General features: G+C 43.2%; 1 protein-coding gene across 7 annotated transcripts in view; it reads left to right on the plus strand.

The window, feature by feature from the left end:
• Window positions 1-16,743, plus strand: part of LOC137433361 (cell adhesion molecule 2) — a 372,982-nt gene that overhangs the window by 236,011 nt on the left and 120,228 nt on the right. For all 7 annotated transcript variants that reach the window (XM_068125694.2, XM_068125699.2, XM_068125705.2 and 4 more), the window contains exons 6-7: window positions 1,580-1,676; window positions 7,476-7,648. In XM_068125694.2, the coding sequence (XP_067981795.1) occupies window positions 1,580-1,676; window positions 7,476-7,648 (270 nt within the window). The remainder of the gene's footprint in view (window positions 1-1,579; window positions 1,677-7,475; window positions 7,649-16,743) is intronic.

Below are 16,743 nucleotides of genomic sequence, written 5' to 3' on the forward strand. Positions count from 1 at the left end.
TTCTTTCACATGGTATTGGATTGGCAATGTTTTTGTAGGTTTGTCAATATTTGAAAGGCACATAACCACATCAGATGTGAGCATGTGAATGCCAGCCAGGCCTGAACAGAAGTAATGGATAGGAGTTTCAGCTATAATAATGGCCATGGCTTGAACTGTGTTCACAATCACATTCGGGTGTTGGTCTCGTCTTCCATTGAAAGAGTTTTTGTGTACATCTTCCATGAGATGTCCGTATCCGTTTAAGCTCGCCCCACTCTTTGCGGGGCATGTTAAAGCATTCAGGTTCTACGGAAGGGAGCCTGAGGCCTTTACCGTGACCCGAAAAGACTGGTGCATGGAAGTTACTCAATGGTAGCTTTGTATGTAAGGCCTGCTCTTCTTCCACTGAAGACAGGTGGGATTTTGGAAGTGGAAAACAGGGCCTCAAAATTTTATAACAGTTCATTTGTGGTGTGGCCCCACCTTCTGCCTCAGCTGTTTGTCCTTCAGGAGCCAGAACAGGCCACACTCACTCAGCTAGCAACCCAAACCTTGTGCCCTCTACCCAAATTCAGGCTCATTTCTCACCTCCACTCTCCCCTCGACTGTATAATTTTCTCCCTGAGTCTGTCCAATCATATTCCTCTCTCCCTCTTTTAAAATAGCAATCCATCACCATCCCATACTATCCCCTGCGCCAATTTTGTATCTTTTCTATTCTTACGGCCTCTCCTATCCGGTATTGTCTTCTGCCATGTTTCTTGTCTACTCAGCCCACTTGATTGCCTTGTGCTGTCTACTTATGCATAAGTCCCTACTTATGTGTGCCTGTGTACATTCCTTCTCAATTTCCTCATCCTTCCTTTTCTGCCATCTAACTCTGCTACTTTGCTCTTTAAAAAGTGAATATGAAAACAGTATTGTGCAGTAGGCCTGATAGGATCAGAATGATTATCGGAATAATTCTGCCCAAAATCACAACCATTGACACATGTGTACCAATTATTCAGGTATCTGTGCTTGTAATTCAGAACCTCTATGTTTAATTTGTAAATCCAAAAGCATAACATCCAAAATGCAAACCCTTTCCATTTCTAATATTAAACCAAAATATTTGGTCCCCAAATATTTACTCCAAACCTCTAGGTCTCAAATATGAACTTAAAACGTTCACTATTTAATGATAAAGATAATAACTGGGATATCATTTTTAATGTGTCCTTGTGTCATTAACCTTGCTGACCCACAATACCTGGAATGTGAAGAGAATACAACACCACGACCATGCCACTGTGATACATCTTGGAGTACCACCACACAGCACAAAGTGCACCTGCAGGGGAAAATAAACTGATCAGCAAAGCCATTTAAGTCGTTCCGGCAGGATTGAAAGAGCCATTAATTTTAAGTCACAGACAGAAGACTATACTCCCCCAGCACATCTCACTATGCTTCATTCGTGTTGACATGTTATTTTTCCTACCTTCCATTTTGTCCCAACGTGGTTATCCTTGAATTTGGTTGATTATTCATTCATTCTCCCATTTGGCCTACCACCCTTCCCCTCCATCCCTCCCTCCTTCCTCTCTTTCCCCAGATCCACCTGTTTTATTCATTCAGCGCCGAGGGGATGAGACAAGGTTACTGGAAGGGCGGAGTCTTGAACTGGACTGCATTGTCGAGGGAAAACCCAGGTGAGTTTGAGAATTTGGTTTCAAAGAAAAAAAAAATCCTGTTTGGTTTATTTTTTTTAGGTTTATGTTCGTTTTTCAAATCTTCACGACTAATTTGCTTTTAGTTTTATTTTGACTGATTAGTTATGTTCAGACTTTTTGCGTTTGACCGATTTCTGAAAATCAATATTGCATCATTTACGTACACATCACAACTGAGCGGACACTACTTCAAACATGCATGCTGAAAACGCTACAGCATAATATATCTGCTACACAGAGATTATAGAAAACAAGCCGAAGGGGAAGATAAAATACACAAGGGATAGAAGAGAGGGTGAGATGAAAGGGAAAAAAAAGTGGAATGAAAGACCTACATTGACTCTGCAGCAAAACATATCTTTAAAAACGCCTATTTTCTCCCCCACCCTCTCTTCTTCCCCATCTCATTCTTCACTTTGCAACAAATTATTAGTTACTTTGCAGCATTTTGTACCATTTTTTTTTCAGAGGAATATTGCATCACCAAGAAAACTAGAACGTCACTTGATGGAGCGGCGGAGCGCACACCTCCGCCAGACTGAACAGTTTACGTTTTGTATCCCACTGATAAGTCGGATCTGGATTCAGACCTGAACCAAACTTCAATTGGCTTGTTCTTGACACTTACCCAACTAATCCATCACATCTGGCCGAATCTGTTAATAGCGTTTTGAAAAATCTGGCTATATATAGTTTTTGGCCCTATGTCTCAATTGGTGGAGTATCACTTTCAAGATTCTAGTATCCAGATTTGGATCTTCACCAAAATCTAATCATTTCGTCCTTGTCACACAACCAACCTCTCCACCAAATTTCATCCGAATCTGTCCGCAACCTTTTGAGATATCATGCTATAATATATATGGTATTGGCCTTATCACTCAATGGTGAAGAATCACTTAAAAAATTATAGTATTTGGATCTAGATCCAAATATTCACCAAAATCTATTCAATTTGTCCATTATGTTTTGAGATATCCTGCTCAAAGAGAGAACCAGACAGACAGACAGGGGTTAAAACACAACATCCGTCCACCTTCGGTGGCGGAGGTAAATAAATTGTGAGGGGAAAGGCAATGATTACAAAAATATGTTAATTGGTGTCCATAGATAAGTTGTTCTGTGGTTATCTATACCTGTCTTTTATCCTACCCAAGTCATTGACTGAAATCAACAAAACTTTTTTTTATACTCATTACCTTGCAACATTTTTACAACATTCTACAAAATACAAAAGCATGCCAGGAGCATTACTTTTTTTTCGGTGACCCGTCTCCTCGATGACCTTGTACATATATATATATATATATATATATATATATATATATATATATATATATATATATATATATATATATGTATATATATATATGTATATATATATATATATATATATATATATATATATATATATACATATATATATATACAGACTTGGCATTTAATATGGAATATTTTTTTTGTGGGGGTGAACTTACTTTTCAAGATGTCTTAGAACCAAAAGTTCATTGGAATTATGTTGAAATTATTCTAGATTTTGTTAATGTAACCTTTAAAAGAAACAAAAACCACATTTGACATTTCGAAACAAATAAATTGATCCTTGAAAGTGATGTAAACTGATATCGAACTCAATTCATGGACAGTACTGTGTTAAACTTCGGTACGTTTTCCAGAAGTATCTCTTTATTTTGCACATTAGCCAAAATTTTTTTTAACAAAAACAAAAGTTAAATTACGACTGGGATTACCGACAGTAAAATTACAGTTCAGTACTTCGTGTAACCCCCACGAGCATTCAGGAGAGCACGCACACGTTGAGGCATGCTGTTCACGAGATTTGCCAAGGTTTGGACAGGAATGTCTTGCCATGCAGTGACAATAGCCTGCTGCAATTCACGCACAGAGGTCGGCTGCTGCTCCAAGTGGTCGATTTGACACGTTAATTCTGCCCACAGGTTCTCCATCGGATTCATATCTGGGGACATGGCAGGCCACTCCATATGCTCTACACCATGGTCAGCAAGAAAGTATTGGATCATGCGAGCACGATGAGGCCGTGCATTGTCATCTTGGAAGACAAAGTTTCCTCGAAAGGCTGCACAAGCAAATGGAAGCAATGTTTCTTCCAGAATGGCCCTGTAATTGAACTGGTTCAGGTTTCCATTCAGAACAACCAGGTCAGTTTTGCCCCCTGCATGAAAAGCAGCCCAAACGGTCACCCCACCACCTCCAGCTTGGACTCTTGGCACTATACAATCTTTGTTGTAGGCTTCATGCACTTGTCTGCGCACTCGGACGTGGCCATCTTGACGATAGACCAGAAATCTAGACTCGTCACTGAAGATCACATGATTCCAGTGTCCTGGCTGCCATTGACGGTGCTCTCTGGCCCACTGCAATCGGCGCTGGCAGTGTTGTCTGGTCAGGCGTGGCTTTCTCAGGGGATGCCTGGCACGATAGCCTGCTTGAACCAGTCGTTGGTTGACTCGCCTTCTGGATACAGGCACATTTGTCAGTTGCTGCCACTCAGCCCTAAGCCGATTAGCTGACTTGGTACGGCCATTGTGGACTAACCGGTGCAGCTGGTGATCATCCCTCCTTGGGGTTCTGCGGGGACGTACTGGCCTCGGTATTGGAGTAGGGACACCCCTCTGAGCATTTCGTTTCAGGATCTTTGACACCTGACCTTGAGTGATACCATACTGCCGAGCAATAGCACGCTCTTTCATGCTGTAATTTCGTAAAGCCACCACTCCATGACAAACAGCATTGTCGAGTTGACGGACCATCTCCAGAGGAAGCGGCAATAACTTTTGGAGACATGCAGCAGTTGTTTTCCACTAATGCAGAACGAAACAACCCTTGTATACCCGACTGTGAAGCCAATCGTCAAATGCACCTGTCCGTACATTTTGCCACGCCACCTGTGAGATAATCCTGTTGTTGACTTCTTGCTGCGACAGACAATCAGTGACATGGTTCTTTTAACAAATAAATCATCAAAGTGTAAAAGAAACTCACCAGATTGATATACTGAGTTAAGAAAGTAAACCCAAGTCAAGAAAAAAATATATATTCCATATTAAATGCCAAGTCTGTATATATATCTATTACGGGGTTGCACTCGTACATATAGGTATAGGACATTATGAGACATCATTCTATTTTTACACATCTTACAAATATACTTGGTGACAATGAACAAATCGATACAGGATATGGGATTTGAGTCTGGGATCTCACAAGCATGAGCCTTGTGCTCAGATGGGGATTCAAAAAAGGCCAACCATGAAAAAGGCCAAAGTACCTTTCCTTTATTTATTTATTTATTTATTCATTTACTTATTCATTTATTTCTTTTCATCACAACTTAAAAATTAAATGAGACCAAATATATTCAGGATAATAAAAGCTCAAAATGCACAACAACTTGTAAGTGAAAAATTCCATTTCTTATTTCTTGATATAAAGTCATAATAATGAGAACTAACTTTTAATGCGGATCTCTTAAAATTCTGTGAATGTCAGATTCAAAGCCATTCTCTTAAAATTCAAAGCTGTTCTGATGTTTGCAGGTCTGGGAGCAATTGTGGTGGTGTTATCATAATTTACTGTTGTTGTTGTTGTTCTTGATTATCCCTGGTCAGTTCTGCTTGAACAGGCAACAGGCCCGCGGCACAGAATTAGCCGATCGATCTCTCGGGAGCGACCCAAAGATCCCTCACATATAAGATGTTGTGCTCTTACCTTCGAGGAGTCAGGAGCGCGCAGGCTTCAATGTGTTTTATTGTGTTTGGAGTGGCCTGGCAGAGGTTGCAGGTGTCGTCAGTTGTGTCGTCAGAATTTACTGCTGTTGAATGTGCTGTTAGTGTAATATAAAACCTCCGATCATCTGTTAAATCATTTTGAACTACATTTTTCTTCAGTATTCTTATCTTTTCAAGGCAAATAACTGCCATAAAGGGGAAAAATGAGTGGGTGTGCAAAAAACCAGGGTCATGGCTGTGGCTGCTCCATGTATTTCACAGAGATGACTCAGGCCAGGCTGATGAGTGGTCCAGTGGCTGAGTTTAAATGAACAAACTTGTTTCTTTTTTTTTATTGGTGTGGATTCAACTTCCATAGCTGTTTGATTGTCAAGTTTCAATATGCCTTTCGTCTAACCCCTGTTCGATGACCCCCACGATGTACCGCTTCTGTAATGAAGAAATGGCATTTGTCGGAAAAGAAATCTGCCTGTAAAATGTTCACAGCTTGCCATGGACATCATGATTCATTTGATGACTGTGTTGTCCCAAAAATATAAGCCTTCGTCAAGCTTGGTTTGTTGGATAATTTACTCAGACTCTTTGCATCCATGCTGGACAGCTCCAACAGGGACTATTTGTTACACAGGTGTCGAGGCTCATATAAAATTAGAATATAAAAAAGGGGGGAAATGTTCAGCAGACACCAAATAGAGCAAATGGAAAAAGGACTACAAAAATATATGGATGCATCACACCGCAAGAGGAGGAATTGCAAATGAAGGGTAGGAACAAGGTCTCTGGTGAGGTAGAAATGGGAGATACCTTGAGGTGGTGGTGGGCTGCAAACTTTAAATCCTGGAGGGAGGAGGAAGAGACAATAAACTTAGTCTCAGGAAAGCAGTTTTACAAGCGAAAGAAGAGGGGATGAATGGAGGTGAGCATGAAGAATACATGTGACTTGGATGGGCAGGGGTTGTGTGGAGAGGAGAGAGGGCAGGAGTAAGACCAGAATAGACTTGGTAAGATAAATAGTAAGGTCACTAATCTACTTGTGTTGAGAAAGAAACATACCTTGAGACTCAGCCTCTTGTCATGAGATTCTGGATAACTTTCAATTCCAAAACTTTAAGGGGGCAAGATCAGAAGCAGCAGCACCTGTCTACAAGGCCAGATTCCATGACTATTTGAGTGAAGGCCTTACGTACCATTATAAGTTGTCAGAAATGGAAAGACTTGGCCCTGCTGTGAATCCCAATGAGACAATCAGCTTCAAAGGCCAATTGAGAGCTTTTATCTACACAAGACAGGCTACCTTGTGTTGGGCCGAGATGGGCCGAGAAGGGCCGAGAAGCTCCAGAGACTGTACCTCTTCCAGAGACTCATTGCAGACATAAATTGGGGTATTTTTCAGTCGGTCCTTATCGAGGGACAAAGACAAAATATTGGGAATATGGGTCTTTTTTCTTGCATGAAAAGACAAATTTCAGGTATAGTTGAATAGTTGCTTATTTTCTCAAGATAATAGGGCACATTTTGGTCCATCAGTTTAAATTGCAGTAATGTTGAAGATTTTCTTTGATGCAGGCATGCTGTTCTGATAAATTGATCTGGAAAATAGCGGAAAAAGAATGGCATAGCATGATAGTATTAAAGCACTCATGCCATCAGGAATACTTGCGGTAGAGGAGTCAACGGGTTGCTCTTAGCTTGGTGTTGTATGCTGTCGCTCAAAGTGTAGAGAGATTTCATTGTGTAAGCATTGTAAAGTATGACAGAAGGATATAATATAATATATAGTTTGTACATAATGAGCTCTTACAATGTCTATTACTTTCAGTTGTACTAGCTGTAATCATGATTAACAAATGCTTCGGAATCCTTCCAAAAGAGAAGCATCCATCATTTAATTGTGAACACATGATTCAGCAATGATGAGAAAAAGATGATAACCCTGAGAAGGTTTCATCTGATGAACACTAAAGGTGATTTGAAACAAATATCATGGTACTTAACCCTTCTCCTCCAGACCTGAAGCTGTGAAATGGCAGCGGCTTGGTGAGGGGCTCCCAGAGAAGGCAGATGTTGTGGGAGGGACTCTGCGAATCTCCCCCCTCAATCGTACTGACAATGGCACGTACAGATGCCAATCCTCCAACATGGCTGGCACCTCACATGTAGACTTCAACCTCATTGTGCACGGTGAGGAGCAGTGCCACAAAGCTAGAGGTGAAAATGGGTAAGCATTTGCAAATACAGTGATGCAGACAGAAATATTTTACCATCATTACCCACAGTGCACAAAGTGCATAAGGGACAGGAGTGAGGGATTGAGCAGGTGGTGAAGGAGGAATGTGTATACTTTGAAGGTTGAGTTTGAGGTTAACATTCCGTAGATACACCTAAAGTGTGATGCATGAAATGGCTGTTTTATTACATTATGTCAAAAACTCACAGCCTTCCTACTCCATAATGCAGCACCACCAGCACATCTGTTTTCTGCCAAAATAAGCGAACGGTTCAACTGCCTCGAATGGTACATATCCGCTACTTCACCGTTTTCAAAGAAAACAGATCAGATAAGTTCATCCTCGCAGCGGTTGTACTTCCTCCGATGCACTTGAATCTGAGAAACAGGTTTGCAATCATGTTAGCACTACACCTGCGTGCATCACCTGTGCGGCACCTGGGAAGCATACCATAAAATGTTTATTATTTTACATTTGTTTGGTTTCAGAGACATTTCTTGCTTTCTGTTGTGCATTCAGTGCAGTTTAATATTTGTTGTCCGTCTCTCGCATCAACATGATGCACTGTGACGTGAATTGCCCCAGCAGTTATTTTTGATATCGCATTTCCCAGCAGCTATTCGACCTTTGCCAGGTTCATATTCGTTCAATTAATTTCGTCAATTTTATGTGTTCAGTACTTTATTTTTTGAGCAATAAAACCTGAATTTAAAATTGTGAAATATTAATGAAATAATTGCTTTACCAGTGAGATCACAGCATGTTGATTAAAAAAAAAAAAAAAAAACCTTCAGAGGCCATTTTTCCCCGCAAGCCGGGGTTGGCCTTTTTCGGGGACCGTGGTTGTTGTTGTTTTTCGGTCCCCTTTTTGAAGCAATGTTTTACGGCCGGATGCCCTTCCTACCGCCAACCCTTTTTGTCGCCTTTTACGACAAGCAGGGAATTACCACTTTTACGACAAGCAGGGAATTACCAGTGAACTGGTTCTCAATTTGCCGACCTCGGAAGGATGACAGGCTGAGTCAACCCCCCTGGCGTTAATTCAGCGATCGACTGGGATTCGAACCCAGGATCCTAGGATCCTAAGCCGGCACCCTAACCGCTAAGCCAACACCAGGGATTCTTGAGGCAATGTTTTTATGGCCGGATGCCCTTCCTGACGCCAACCCTCTTAGTCGTCTTTTACGACACGCAGCGATACGGTGTACCTATTCTTATCCAGGGTACACACCGGGACCCTGTTGCTATTTAAGGGTACACACCCTAACCCGAACAACTCTTACTAAGATAATGATTTTAAAAATGGTTGAGATGAGTTCAGCGAGGAGATTGAAGTATGCTAATCGATCGATCGATTGAAGTATGCTCCTCCAATGTTGATTGAAGTATGCTAATCGCCATGGGAAGCAAGGAGAAGCTGACGTTTCGGATTTAACCCTTCATCGGAGCAAAAAAGGATCAACTCTGGGGAATGGTTAACGCCACAGTATTGCTTAAAAATATTGGCTGAGGGAAAAAGAGAAACACATTTATTGGAAAAATAGGACAATCCTTATATGGACAGTCAAAGCGATGGACGGATGCAATTATCAGTATGGAAGAAGTATGGGTGAAGTTCAGAAGTTCTCAACTATAATCATGAGATGACAAAACCCTTGCCATTGCACTTTCTGGAAATGGACAATAAATCTGCATTAACGTTTATAAACTTTGAGAACGATTCATGGTGGACTTTCAATACCGTACATTAGCTTTCTGACAAATTGCTTGTTGAATGCTGTGAATACAACGAGAGCTCAGAAAGGATGTATGCATGCTTACACACACACACACACACACACACACACACACACACACACACACACACACACACACACACACACACACACACACACATACAGACACACATACACACATACACATACACACACACACAGACACGCACACACACACACACACACACACATATACACACAGACACAGACACACATACACAGACACACACATATACACACACACACACACACACATACATACAGACACATACACAGACACACACACACAAACATACACACATACACACACACACACACATACACACACACACACATACACACAGACACACACACATACACACAGACACACGTACACAGACATACACAGACACACACACACACATACACACACATACACACACATACACATACACACACACACACATGGACACACGCATGTATGCATGTGCACACACACGCACACACACACACGCACAGACACACGCATGTATGCATGCACACACACACACACAAACACACACACGGACACACGCATGTATGCATGTACACACACACACACACACACAAACACACTAGCAGATGCCTAGTTTGATATTGATCCTGAATAATATAAGTTCAGTACAACTAATAAGATTATCCTGTTGCCGAAGTGCTTTTTGCCATTGTGGGTGAAAATATGCCTTGCTTTCTTCCATTGCTGCAGAGATTCTGCGTGTTTGTTGTTCACGTGGGGATACCCGATGAAATCCTGACGACGTGAATTTCCCAGCACCATGGAATGTCTTGCTGCGTGGTGTAAAACAAGCATTCCACTTCAGTAATGATGCATACATTATTTGTGATGACAAAGCTGGAGTATAATGGGTTTAATGGCATGTGAACGTTTGCTTTTTAAAAAACTGTCCTGTTCTTCCTTCTCTTTGTATTGTTTATTTTATCACTTCTATTTACCTCCGCCACCAAAGGTGGATGGAGGTTATGTTTTCACCCCTGTCTGTCTGTTTGTCTGTTTGTTACTTGCAAAATCGAAGATTTTTCAAGTATATTGGTCGGTTGCGTTTCTTATTCTGTGTGTTTGTCTGTCTGGTTGTTACCGGCCTACAGGTCACAATTCTAAACCGATCGTCATCAACCTTTTTTTCGGGGAAGGGGGGTTTGATTTTGCAAGTATCGTGCTCTGCATGACGTCTTCTTGTTTGTTTGGTTGTTTGTTTGTTACCAGCCTATAAGTCACCTGTAGCGATCTTCATCCCCTGAAGCGATCGTCATGAAACTTCACCAATAGTGCAGCAGATAAACACAAAAATTGTGCATTTTATGAGAAAAGCATGAAATTTCTAACATAGTTAGTGCATACCATAAGGTTTATTTTCAGATGTGGAGGGAAGTCAGATTTGACCTCTGAGGACCGTGAGAGGTCAAATCCAATATGGCCGCCAGTCCACCGGGTCTAATGTTCAAACACGCTTAATTTTGGAACCAAACTGTAGAAAAACATTTTAGGTGTCATTTACAACTAAATTGGGGATGCCCATTCATTTGGTGATACTTTTGAGATCGCCAGAACTCAAGGACATGCATTTAGGTCAAGGTCAAGGTCAAATTACGTTAAATATCTATTTTTCTGATACTGCAGTTGGAACTGCTATTGGAAAAAGTTCATTTGAACTTTTAAAACTTAATTTTTTCAGGTACAGGGATAGGTACAGAACACCCAAAGACCAGAAATGATGAAAAAAGTGTTTACACTGCAAGGAATGATGCAATAACCTCTGAAAAAATAACTGTAGTTAACCAAGTATGTCCACAAAAGCTTACATTAAATCAAGTGCAATGATGAAAATTGGTAATGATCAAAATGTAACAGTCTCCGGAACAGAAGCACAGTGCAGTGCACTTGAGTGCAGCTTTGGCACACTTGCAGCGTCCAGTGCATCCTTTCTTGCAGCGACAGTGGATCAATTCATGGCACGACTTTGATGCTTCAGGGAGAGTGGTCCAAAGAGGCTGCCATGCAGTTGTTTCCTTTATCCAGCCCCAGTCAGATGGCTCTGGCATCTCTGGATCCATGACCAATGCCTGGTTCCAACAATTGGCCTGGTAGCAAGTGCGCTTGATGTGCTGCTTCAGTGCTGCCTGGGTTGGAGGAATGTTCTCTAGACTTCTAGACTTCTGTGTGAAGAGCTGCTTCCTGGCATCATTCACTTCCGTGCTCTGATTCGGTCGTACATCAGCACCACAAATCGCTCTAGCAGTAACATTGATCCTTCACTGACCTCACTTGGCATGCATAGGAGTTCATTGAAAGCATCATTCACCTCTGGGAAAGACTTCCAAGTTTCCCAGGCAGTCTTCTTTCCTCTGCCAGCGAATACAGATACAGTGTCACACCCGGTGAAAGCGTGAAGGACTGGGAGAGTCAGACACTGTGTTGGATTCATTGTGGCAACCATTTAGTGAACAGCTATGTACCGAAAGCTTGACCCGACACCAAAGGCAACCCACAGCTCATCAGGAGCTGTCTTGCTGAATGAAGCCACAGCCAGTACCACCGCATCAGTATCAACGGTACGTATGGTCACCTTCTTACACCCCTTTTGCACAGCATCTGCCACATGCAGAAGTAGACGAGTGTCGGCCTCCTCTTGCGAACATGGGGCAAGGCGGGCCAAGTATGACTCAGCAGGAGAGCAGAGAACTCCACTTCCATCTGTTGCATACAGTTCCTTGCCCTCTGCTAGAGGAAGATGAACAGCTTCGCGTTAAAGGAAAGCAAACAATTCGGTTTTGTTCTCATCGACTCGAAGGAAGTCCTTCCAGTTCTTTGGCATCACAGTAGAAGGAGTCACCCTTTTCCTGGTGCCCTTTCCCCTCTTCTGTCTTGTTGAGGCTTTCAGGCTGGCAGGTAGGTATACATCCCAGACAAGGTCAATGCGGCTGCTTTTCTCAAGTTGAGCAGAGATGTATGGTGCAAAACTCTTTCTCCATACTCTTGAAATGTTCTTGATGTTCCAGGATTTAGGATTTGAACCACAGCTGCACCATCGAGAATTGTTGCATCAGTCACAGGCATACTGTTGTTTTCGAGCAGATCTGATTCCAGGCAGCGAAGTAGATCTGCTTTAACACCAATCCGCATTTTTCCTCCAGTTGAAAGAGCTGGTGGGGCTGCCTGGTTTTCATGGGAGAAGAAATTGTCAATGTCTCCATCTCGTGTTTGACAGGAGATGTACAGCCTCGAAAAGAGACCACAGTCACTCTTCAGTGCTGTGAGCTGTGCCTTCTGTTTTGACTTAATCTTGACCTGTGGCCTACTGAACAGTGGCAACTTGTTCTTTGGAAGTGTTTGTGTGACAGGTGTTGTACACTGTTCTAGCCTTTCTGCCGCGAACTTGGTGTACTGCTCCTCACTAAGGGTCTCGATCCTTCTCACAGTTTCGGCCACTTGGGTGTCCATGATGTCCCCTGTGTTAATGACTAGTAGGTCTTGGCTGTGTTCTCGAAATGGATTCCCCATCTCTTCCAATACTGTCACAAGTGCCTTAACCTCCTTCAGGAATGCTGCTTGCACTCCAGGATGCTGGTCGTGGTGATGATGTCCAGGGTCACCAACACCATCCTGTTGCTTTATGGCCTGTTCCTCAAACTCTGTAGTGATCCTGGCAATTTCTGGCCCTGCTACCATCCAGCGTCTGAGTGCTCCTGGATTGCTAGTCAATCCAATAGCCCCACCAGAACCTTTCACCATTGCATTGTTCTGCTCATGGGACTGGTCAAGTGCCATGGCAGAGAACTTGTTGCTGGTTTTGTGCACCACAACATTTCCAGACTTTAATTCTGCTAGGACATCCGGATTGTTTTCAGCGAGAGTCGTCGTATCACGGATGTGTACGGAAAGCCATCTGGAGTAGTGCGTGTGATCTAGGGCGAACATCCAGGGCATGATCTGCTTCAGGGATTCCACGTCCAGCTGGAAGTTACCTTCACGAAGTGACCTGATGTACCGCAGCAAGAGAAGCTCCAATGGCAGGGTCTTAAGCCAGTAGTCAAAGTGGACACTCGTCTTTGCCCGCTCTATGCACCACTCCTCAAAAGGCGGACTATCTGGTTGTATGGCATCAGTATCATCAGATGTGCAGTCTTCACTGTAAGCTTGTTGGAGGAGTGTATAAAGGCTTGCAGCTGTGACTTGATGTGCATGGCGGGTCTTTGTGACATGACTGGCATGTATGAAGGAATTTGCTGTTCCGGAGCTTGCAATGTCAGCCTGTACCAGGGCGTTTGTCCAGCCACTGTCTTCCAACCAGTCTCCCAGCAACTTCAACGTGGCCATCTCGATGTGTAGACCACCGAACATGATCACAAAGTGATCCTCTCCGTGAGTGGCTGGCCAGGTCCACTGGATCTCTTTAGCAAGGGCATACAGTGGTTGGTCAGCAGCAAGGACAGGCGTATGACCAGGGTTCAAGTGCTGAACTGCTGCCTTGACGATGTCCATGGAGTGCCGTATCATTGCCACTGAGTGTGCGTTGTCAAGAAACAGAGGAAATAGTGCGTTGATTGCTGCAGGTGGGGTGACAGCAAGGTGTGCGTCAGCGTGGTAAGCAGACCACGATATCCAGCCATCCATTGTAGACACTTCAAGAGCTGTCTTGACTCTGCTGAGCCATGCATACTCATCTTCTGTGGCAGCTGCAGCAGCCAGGAGGTTGGAAGCTCTCATGGGACCTTGTACAGCTGGTGCACTAAAGTCCTTTGTCTTGAAGGCAGCTGGTGGTACAATTGTGTAGGCTGATGGCAGAGGTGTCACTGACTTGGTGGAAGAGCCACCCTGACTAATCAATGTTACATCACGATCAGTTCCGCCATGTGTGTGTGACGGATGCTGCATAAGCGAGATTCCGGTGCCGTGGAAGGAATCTTTGGCTGTTGCAGAACTTGGATTGTGGTCGATGTTGTCCACAGCTCCTGTTGTGAACAGTCCATAACGCAACTTTGGTGGGCAAACTACATCTTCTACACTAAAGCTCTGGCAGACACCATTGGCAATGTCTGATGTGAGTTGCAACAGTCTGTCATAGGAGACACACAATCCCAGATTGAACAGTGTGTCAACCAGCTCTCTACTTCGTGTAACTGCATGGATCTTGAGGGACAGATAGAGTGGGAGTGGAGTTTCTCGGCTGCGGCTGTGACGTGCTGAGCTTGATGAATCCACGTTTCGTGCATGCTTCACGCTGTTGAACACCATCAATTGGGAGATTGCTAGGGCAGGTTTTGTGGTGGTTGTGTGGACCAGCTGTGTCTGATGCTTGATGTTTGCCCCATCGAGTATCATGTTGACTAGAGCTAAGAGGGATGGTGGCACAGCCTCCTGTTGGCAGTTTGCCTGGAACGACCCATCAAAGGAGAAACTTGAGTCAAAGATCTCTTTGCGCACCACCTGTGCTGCTTGCATTAAGTGCATGGCATCACTGTCATGATAACAGGCCATCTTGAGGGCTGGTCCAATGTCCTTCTCAAAACTTAGAAGTGTGTCTCTTCCCTATGAATATGCCCTCAGATCAGGAAGCACAGAAAGCAGCCTGCTTTTCAGCCTGGTAGTGTGAATCCGTTTCCCTACAGTCAGACCAAGCTGCTCCAGTCTGACCTTTTACAGCTGAGCGATGTCTATCAGTTTGAAGACAGGAGCACTGTCTTCATTACTATTCATGTCTTCCAAGAATGCCACTAGCTCAGCAAAGACTATGCCATGCAGGCAAGAATCATCTCCATCATTGCCTTTGGGTGCAGCCTGCCTGGCTCTGTTGTACAGTGAACGCAGACAGTCGTGATGGTACTTGGCCTCAATGGCAATCATGTCTCCTGCTGCAAGCTTGGCCAGCAGAGCAGTGTCCTCAACTTCAAGGGCACACCTCCGCACATTTGTGTCAATGTTGTAGGTTGATGCTTTATGTAAGCCTGCAGAACCAGCAGGCTTATTGCAGAAGAAACAAGTAGGCTCTGTGGACTGTGGATGGCTGTGAGCAGATCGCGTGTGCACAGTAGAGGTACTTCGTTGTTGTCCTGTAGTTAATTCTCCCCGACGTTGCTCGTCAAACGCCTTTTTGTTGAATTTTAGCAGACATTTCTTGTGCCACTCAGCCCTGTGTGCCTTCAGAGTGGATTCTATGCCATCTCCGTCATCCAATAGCTCCAGGTTGATGTCCATTGGCATGTGCTGAAGGGTCTGGAACCGGAGAAGGTCTTCTGCCAAGGATGCATAGCCACTACCTACAGGCTGTTTTGTTGATCTGAGCGGACATTGTAAAGATTCGTCTGTTACTACTTGGCAGAGGACGCAAATGTCCCAGTTAGTGCTTGGGGCTGGCTTGGATTGCTTGGATGTAGAGGGCTGGGTAGGGCCCATCAGGATGTGACGCTTTGGCATGGTTGCGACAAAATCACCACGGCAGGAGAGGGGATTCTGAAACACAAAAAACACAATGTTAACACCAACCACCATACCCCATTTTACATCGAGGGAATTTACTTAAGTGAGGTGGATAACCACAACAATTGTGCATCTTATGCGAAAAGCAGGACATTTATAACATAGTGCATACCATTAGGTTTATTTTAAGATATCTGCATACTTGGGATACTTCATTCTTGACCTTGTTTTTTGGTCAGTTTTGACCTTGACCTTGACCTAAATGCATTTCCTTCAATTCTGGCGATCTCAAAAGTATCACCAAATGAATGGCCATCCCCAATTTAGTTGGAAATGACACCTAAAATGTTTTTATACGCTGTTTGGTTCCAAAATTAAGCGCGTTTTAACATTACCCCTGGGGAACTGGCGGCCATCTTGTATTTGACCTCTCACGGTCCTCAGAGGTCAAATCTGACTTCCCTCCACATCTGAAAATAAACCTTATGGTATATACTAACTATGCTAGAAATTTCATGCTTTTCTCAAAAAATTCACAATTTGTTAAAATATGAGAGCTTATCCACTGTACTACAAGTTTTAGAAGTCGTCACAATTGAGAAGCCTATTGATTTTGAGGTCAAAAGTCATCTGGAGGTCGAATTTCTAAAATCGCCATTTTTAATCCGATTGACTTGGAGATTGAACATTTGTATATTGTCCCTAATTGGAAAACGAACTATTTTTGAAGTCAAAAGGTCAATACAAAGCTCAACTCAAGGTCAAACTTTTAAAATCATCAATTTTCATCTGAAAAACCGTCAATTTTCATCCGATTGA

The sequence above is a fragment of the Myxine glutinosa genome, chromosome 1 (genome assembly GCF_964187855.1).
Source record: "Myxine glutinosa chromosome 1, kmMyxGlut1.1, whole genome shotgun sequence".
Classification (NCBI taxonomy): Eukaryota; Metazoa; Chordata; class Myxini; order Myxiniformes; family Myxinidae; genus Myxine; species Myxine glutinosa.